At 38.3% G+C, this 7,893-nt stretch overlaps 1 protein-coding gene across 2 annotated transcripts in view; it reads left to right on the top strand.

Moving 5' to 3' along the window:
• The first annotated feature begins 1,609 nt into the window (after positions 1-1,609).
• Positions 1,610-7,893, top strand: part of ALDH9A1 (aldehyde dehydrogenase 9 family member A1) — a 28,984-nt gene continuing 22,700 nt past the window's right edge. Inside the window, exons 1-2 of one of the 2 annotated variants that reach the window (XM_039325982.1) lie at positions 1,610-1,764; positions 3,078-3,276. In XM_039325982.1, the coding sequence (XP_039181916.1) occupies positions 3,096-3,276 (181 nt within the window). In that variant the 5' untranslated portion in view covers positions 1,610-1,764; positions 3,078-3,095. Of the gene's footprint in view, positions 1,765-2,173; positions 2,407-3,077; positions 3,277-7,893 lie in introns of those variants that run through there. The other variant, XM_039325981.1, reaches the window with a different exon arrangement.

Here is a 7,893-nt window from a genome sequence, read left to right as displayed (position 1 = left end):
TAGGCCCACCCGGTCACATGCTTTCCGACTGCCTAGCAATCATTACAATTACCAGACCCTCCAATTATTAGATCAAATGCCCCTTTTGTTCCTGTCTTATCTTCACTCTCTTTTCTGTGACGTGATTTGTAACATCCTGCTAACTTAGGGTACAGACTTATCTACAAGGTGAACTGTTACACAAACTGAATAATTGCAATGATAAAAGATTTATGTCTCCTCTTGTTTATCTATAAGAATGCTTGCTTTGCATCTAGAAGCTATTTGTGTAACAGAGTTCATGCTTCGGTTAAACATGGCTGCACTTTGGTTCATAGTTATACTTTAAAATACTAACTCTAGACCAGTGGTTCTCAACCTTTTTAATGCCGTGACCCCCAACCTGTCGTAAGTGGAGGACTACTCAACCGGTCGTAAGTCGAGAACTACTCAACTGGTGCAGCACCGTTTGCAGAATGGGACTTTTGGCGGGCTCAGCAGGGCAGAGACAGCCTGGACAATTCCTCTTGGCTTTTGAAAGCCAATAGAATTAGACTCTATTCAAGAGAGTCTATTCTATTGGCTTTCAAAAGCCAATAGAATAAAAGGGAGTAGCACAGCTAAGGAAAAGGGGAAAAAAATGGCGGACTGCGTTGCTTGGCGACCCCCGTGAAATGGTCGTTTGACCCCAAATGGGGTCCCGACCCACAGGTTGAGAACCACTGCTCTAGACAGTTTTTTATAAAGAATAAACATTATATAAATGGATTATATGTTATTTATAAGCTATGTGCTATTCTACAATAGTGTGCACTATTCTAAAAGTATACTTTAAGTCAGTGTATATAGTTTCTCTATTCCTCCAGCTTACTACATTTCCTTTCCTAAAAATACCTTAGCTAAGTGCCTCTAGCCTATTCCTTTAGCAGAAATGGAAAATTACAACATGTACATTTCTTATGTATCTCACACTGTTCAAAAATAATTTGAGACATTTGTAATTGTATTAGCTCCATTCAATAGCTGTGCTGATATTTCTGGATCTGCTATATTTGGAATATATAAGCATTTTGGAGAGGAAACACGAGTTTGGAGGGGAAGTGTCCTGCTTTCCTGTTCCTGCAAGAATAAGAGTACGATAATCCTGTTCTCAGTTAAGGCTCGGAAAAATAGTACATACCAAAATATAAATATAAAATAAAGTACTCGGATCGAGTATTGGACATTTTTTTCTCAAAAATACCTTTTGACAGGTTTCCTCTTACCTTGCTACTCTATCTCCTGGTGATTACAGTATTTCTTAAATTATAATATATAAAATTATGAATTAAATAATAATTTTGCAGAGTGAGAGAAGTTATAGAGAATTATGAGCCTGTTGATAATGACAGGGCAAAATTTGTGACTGACTCTATTTAACCCGAATTCCCCTCCCTATTCTCTCCCTTATCCGAGGGGGAAACGCCGCCCACGGTGAAGGCATTCTTAAAGTCTTTTACTACGGGCAGCGCATACTTGTTTCCTCAGCAAATATACTCCTGGACTACGACAGGCCCCTGGACTCCTCCTCCGAGGATATCGCATAACCAGCCAATAGCGTGGGAGGCGGATTCAATGTCCAATCCCAAATGTGAGTCAATTTCTGAACTCCAGACGCCTCTTGCCCTTTTTGCCTCATTATAGGGAGGGACTTTCCTATAAGAGGAGGGGGCGGAGCTGTAGAAAGGAGGCAAAAAGCTCCACGTCAAAGGGTGATTCTCGGCGCGCAGGTACAGACGCTGAAACGTGAGTATGAGCGTGAACAAAAAGAGGCGAGGGTGGTTTACGGATCCGTGAACAGAAATAGTTCCACTCAGTTTGCATTGGGATCTGAGCTCCTGCTTTCCTGTTCATCGCGGACAGGGCGCTGTCATAGTCGAAGTGAAGGAATAATCGGGAGTGGGGTTTTTTTTGCAATAGATTATTCTACTGATTATGGTTGCACCCGCGCATATTCTGGTGCAGAGAAACCTAGCGCGTCCCTTAATGGATCATTCGGTCCAAATAAGACTTTTTTTTTTTTTCATTTAAAACGCTCCGCGCGCAGGAAGACGTTCCTACTCTGATTAGGAAAGGAATCTTCCCGCTCCTTTGCTGTGAAAAGCAGATACGGAAGGGACGCGCTTTGTTTTTCGGATTGTTCTTTTTGGAACGAGTATTTTTTGACGGTAGATCCAGGCGGGTGCTCTTATCTGTCTGCAATACAATACTTTGTTCCAATTGTCAACATTATCCTTCTGTTCTCCATATCCTAGCTGTTTGTACAAGTTACTGACCAGATCATGGTTCTTAAGTGTTAATCCATTAGCTACACGCGCGCACACAAAGTATCACAAAATGCATTTTTATGTATCGAGTGGGTGTGTAAATTGGATGCATAAATCAACTGTAAGTAACCTAGTTGGTACTAAATAATGTAATTATGCTCCAGAATGGATTATACAACTTATAATACTTTATACAGCTTCTCTGGTGCAGAAATGAGTGCCCACAAGTATTGAATTTGATAATAAAAATATTTTGCCTTATTTTGTAAACTATTTTGGAAGGTTTTCTGAAAGATAATATCGATTTATAGAATTGGAAGGGAGCTTGGAAGCCATCTAGGTCATTCCCAAGTGCCCAGTTTAATAGTTGAATTAAATATAACACAAATGGCTGAACTTGAAAAAATTATGCAAGGCTATACTTGTATGGGAGACAACCCCAGGCTACACTGGGAATCCATGGGGGCCAGTTTGGCATAATAGTTGAGGTGCTGAACTAGAAACTGGGAGCTAACAAGTTGGGCATGAAACTTAGGTTTGGGCCAGTCCCTCTCTAGGCCAACTTGCCTCATAGGGTTGTGTGGAAAAGGAGGTGGGAACATTTTGTACACCAACTTGAGTTGTAGAAAATAAAGATGTGACATAAAACTAATAATATTAAAAGGCTGTGGTAAACTATTCTATTTTTGCAAGAAAACTAATGGCCATATCCATATGGGTTTGATTCTAAAGAATCTGTACTTTACATAAGACACCTTGTCACAGAGCATGCATATATTACATCCTCTGCAGCTTTGCATCAGACCTCGGATGCTTCTTAGTTCCAGTTTATTGTTTCTTCTCCGTGGCTTTCCTCGTTTACTCCATTCTACTGCAATGAGCACCATTACTGGTACATTTCAACTGCAGCAACCTCTCAACTACCGAGAAGGTGCCCGTCACCAGCCTGTGGATGGGGATCATAGTGAGGAGATCTATGAACCAGCAACTGGTAATCATTTGTTGTAATGGTGATATTGAATTTTTAGGACCTTAATGTTCTACAGCTATATAATGTTGACCTCTTATCACACCCACAGGAATAGCTAACTTAGAAGTTATATAACTGACATTTACATCATATTAGATAATTAGATAACTAATAGAAGAGAAAAAATATATTCTTTTTCAAATATTTTTATTGGTGCTTTTTATGGCACAATTTATTAATCTGCTGATACCGGTAGAAGAAAATTTTGAGGATTCTTATGCAGGATGTATAAGTAAAGTAATTTATACAAAACTTATGTTTATCTAGGAATATACTTTTAGATCATTATGATTGTTTTTAGAAAAATTTCTGTATCAAAAAGATTTTTCTACCCTAAAAGCAGAAAAAATAACTGGGCCTTCTGCTGTACATGCCTTAGCATATATCAGTACTGATGCCAGTACAAATAATACAGGAATATTTATTTAGGCATATATTTTGAAATTAGCTTTGGATTACAAAGTGGTTGCGATTTTTCATTTTAGAAAGTACTATTGCACAGTGAAATCAGTGCTCTTTGCACTTTTTTCCATCACTCAGCATGCTGTCAATGAAACTGAAAAGGCTTTGCTTCAGTCTCATGTTAATATAGAGTGTAATAATGACCCCAAATATGAATCACCTGCCAAATTCTTAAAATGTTTTTATTTCATTTCTTTACCATGTCTAGGACCTCATGTGACCTCCCAAATTTTAAATTTGATACTGAGAAATTGTCAAAACTCATTTCCAAATTGGAATTTTTAATGTATGGGAGGTCCTCGTGTAGCAACCACTCATTCAATGACCATTCAAACTTATGACAGCATTGACTGAGTGGTAGTTATGACTAGTCCTTATATTTAAGGCCATTGCAGCATCCTCATGGTCATGTGATCTGGGCATTTGGTGACCATTTCATGATAGGATTTTGCAGTGTGCTATGGTCACATGATCAAATTTTCCAAAGTTCCCTTTCAGCTTCACACAATCAATGGGGGAGGGCAGTGGAAAGTTGCAAGTTGCATGAGATCTTTGCTTAACGACCTGTGCAGCCCTCAGCAAGTGGGACCGTTAGAACTGCTGTTTCTAAGCTGTGTGGTAACATTTTTTTACTTATGACCATGACCACAAAGTTTCCAGTCCCATTTAGCTGCTTATTATCTAATTATCTTCCTGTAATCAAAGGAAAAGTAAATATACATTTAAAGAGTAATATAGTATATTTAATTATAAGTATACTGAAATGAAAATAAAACAAAATTAATATTTTTCTCAGGTCTTTTCTTTGTTTCCCCAAAAAGCCTATATTGAGTGTATGCTACTCAAATACCAACATTAGTCCTGACTTAATTAATATATAAAAGCTGCATCTGGATAATATAGGTCTTTTGTAAAAAAATAATAATGATAGATAGCTTCTGTTTTGTACTAATAGCAAATGTGAAATTATATTCTGTCAACACTGGGTAGAGTATGCAGCTGAAACAAATAATTCTTTAGTTCTGGTATACAGAACACATACTTGAGTCTGCTGTTGAACATATTTATACATAATGTGAATGAGAGGTTAGAATATATAATTACCAAATTTAGTAATAACAGATATAGAAGAGATAGTAAATAAACACAAAGGCAGTATAAAGATTCAGGAAAATCTTAAACTGGAAAACTAAATATATTTCAACAGGGATGAGTTCTATATTTGGGTAGGAAAAATCAAAGGCATGAATATAGGATAGGAGATTATGGGACAGCATTACATGCACAAGGATGCAGATATCCTGATGGATTATAAGAAGAATGTGGATAGTGTGGCACATCTAGTAGACAATCAGTTAAATATGAGCCAGCAGTGTGCGGCAGCTGCCAAAAAGGCCAACACAGTATAGGCTGCATTAACAGAGGGATAGAATCAAGATCACGTGAAGTATTAATACCACTCTTCAATGCCTTGGTAAGGCCACACTTGGAATACTGCATCCAAGATGTTGAGACTCTAGAAAGAGTACAGAGAAGAGCAACAAAGATGATTATTTTCCATAAGGAACGGTTGCTAGAATTGGGATGTCTAGTTTAACGAAGAGAAGGACAAGGGGGGACATGATAGCAGAATGCCATGAATTAAATTTTCCAAAGCACCTGAAGGCAGGACAAGAAGCAACGGGTGGTCAAGGAGAGAAGCAACCTAGAACTAAGGAGAAACTTCCTGACAGTGAGAACAATTAATCAGTGGAACAGCTTGCCTCCAGAAGCAGTAAATGCTCCAACACTGGAAGTTTTTAAGAAGAGACTGGACAGCCATTTGTCCGAAATGGTGTAGGGTTTCCTGCCCGAGCAGGGGGTTGGACTAGATGACCTCCAAGGTCCTTTCCAACTTTACTATTATTATTATTATTATTATTATTACCCCATAAACCACATCTACAAAATAGAATTATCCAGGTATGTGATACAAAAGCAATCCATGTTACACTGCATCTGGAATACTGTATCTCCTTCTGGGCATGGCATTTTAGGAAGGACGTTGGCAGAGGAGAGCAACAAATATGAAAAGGGTCTGAAAGCAAAAGCTTAGTTGGAATGGTAGGAAGAAATTGAATGGTTCTGTATTTTTAGTTTAGAGAAGAAAAGACAATGAAGAAATGTTCTAGCTGTTTTCAAATGTCTGAAAGACTTCAAGATGGTGCTGCTGATGGCAGCCTTGCTGAAATGCTCTCCAGTAGTTTTGATATTTTTTTATTATTTTCTGTGACTTGCTGTGAATTTCATACACAAGAGATGAGATTTTGAACATAAGACAGCAGATTTTAAATAACAGTTTTCTGGGATTATTCCTCTATTCATTACAAATGCGGAGAAAATTCTGACTGAGGAATGGCGGCTCTCTTTTGGCAACACAGAACAAAAGAGAAAGAAGAGAAGAAAAAGGAGGGGCAAGTGGGGAATTTTACAAAGACTCAGAAAGGGTTGAGTAAGAAAATCTCTTCCCTCATTCCTTTTAAATAGAAGTTATTCAGACTTTTCCAAATTAGGAGCTCTCTGCTTCATTGAAACTTGGCTGAGCAAATCAATTAATGATAACTGCTTGCAGATCCCAGGATTTCAAATTCAAAGAGCAGATAGGATTGCAGAAATATCCAGTAAAAAGAAAGGAGGAAGTACAGTATCTACTTTTATATTAACAACTGACATGGTAAAAACATCACTATACTAAATAAATTTTGTGATGTGGATGTAGAGACATTATTCATTAATTGCATACCCTTTTTTTTGCCCCCAAGAGTTTTCTTCATATTAGTTGCAGTCTATATACCACTCCAAGCTTGCATAAACAAGGCATTGCAAACCTTAGCTAACCAAATCCCCTGGGCTGACAGAGATATCCAGACTCCCTACTTATTGTATTAGGAGATTTTAACAATCTCCTACTTTAACAAAGCCGGGAGCTGCTAAGATACAGTACATTCAGCAAACTGTGTCACTAGAGCCAAGTATGTTTTAGACCACTTCTACTCAACATTAAAAGATGCCTATCTCTCTCTACCAAGAGTGGCTGTGGGACACTCTGTTGTATGATTCACCTTGTACCTGTTTATAGACAAAGACTTAAAATCATAAAACCAATAGTTAAAACAGTAAAATCTTGGAGTGAAGAGGCAAAGTTAAAGCTATAGGCTTCCCTCAACTGCACAGACTGGAGCACTTTGAAGCTGCCTCAGCAGACTCGGATGAATTCACTGATACTGTGACATCATATGTTAGCTTTTGTAAGGACTTATTTATGTCAACCAAAACCTTACACATATATAGTAATAATACACCTTGATTCACAGCTAAGCTCAAATAACTATATTGTGCCAAAGAGGAAACCTACAGAAAACGAGATAAAATGTTGTATAATCAGACCAGGAATATAAACAATGGAGATCAGGGCAGCAAAGAAAAGTTACTCTGAAAAACTGAGGAATCAGTTCTCAACAAATGAACCAACAACTGTATGGAAAAGCCTGAAAAATATCACTGGCTATAGCAGACCTCCCTACCTTGCTGAAGGGAATTGGCAACTGGCAGATGATCTGTAGGTTTGAGAGGAGACCATTGTCAACTATCGCTATGCTCTCCATCTCAGATACACCAACAACAGCCAAGTCTCCTACATCTGATTCCATCCCTCTAGGTCCCCCACCTTTGGTGATCCTAGAAAAAGAGGTACAATGTCTATTTCATAGACAAAAATCTGGAAAAGCACCAGGCCCAGACAGGGTAACTCTCTCTTGCTTGAAAATCTGTGCTGATCAACTGGCCCCCATCTTTACCCACATCTTTAATATATCACTGGAGATGTGTTACGTCTCTTCTTGCTTCAAACACTTTATTATCTTTCCAGTGTCCAAGAAACCCATCAAGGAGCTGAATGACCACAGACCAGTTACTCTGACATCCATAGTTACGAAAACCTTCAAAAGATTAGTGCTGGCCCACCTGAAAACCATCATGGATCTGCTGTTAACAATTTGCCTACCATGCAAATAGATTGGCAGATGATGCTGTCAGTATGGCACTGCACTACATCTTACAACATCTTGAATCCCCAAA

The sequence above is a fragment of the Crotalus tigris genome, unplaced genomic scaffold (genome assembly GCF_016545835.1).
Source record: "Crotalus tigris isolate CLP2741 ecotype Arizona unplaced genomic scaffold, ASM1654583v1 scf7180000024339.11422700, whole genome shotgun sequence".
Taxonomy (NCBI): Eukaryota; Metazoa; Chordata; class Lepidosauria; order Squamata; family Viperidae; genus Crotalus; species Crotalus tigris.
Note: the sequence above shows the minus strand (reverse complement) of the source record. Positions and strands in the feature narration are given on the sequence as shown.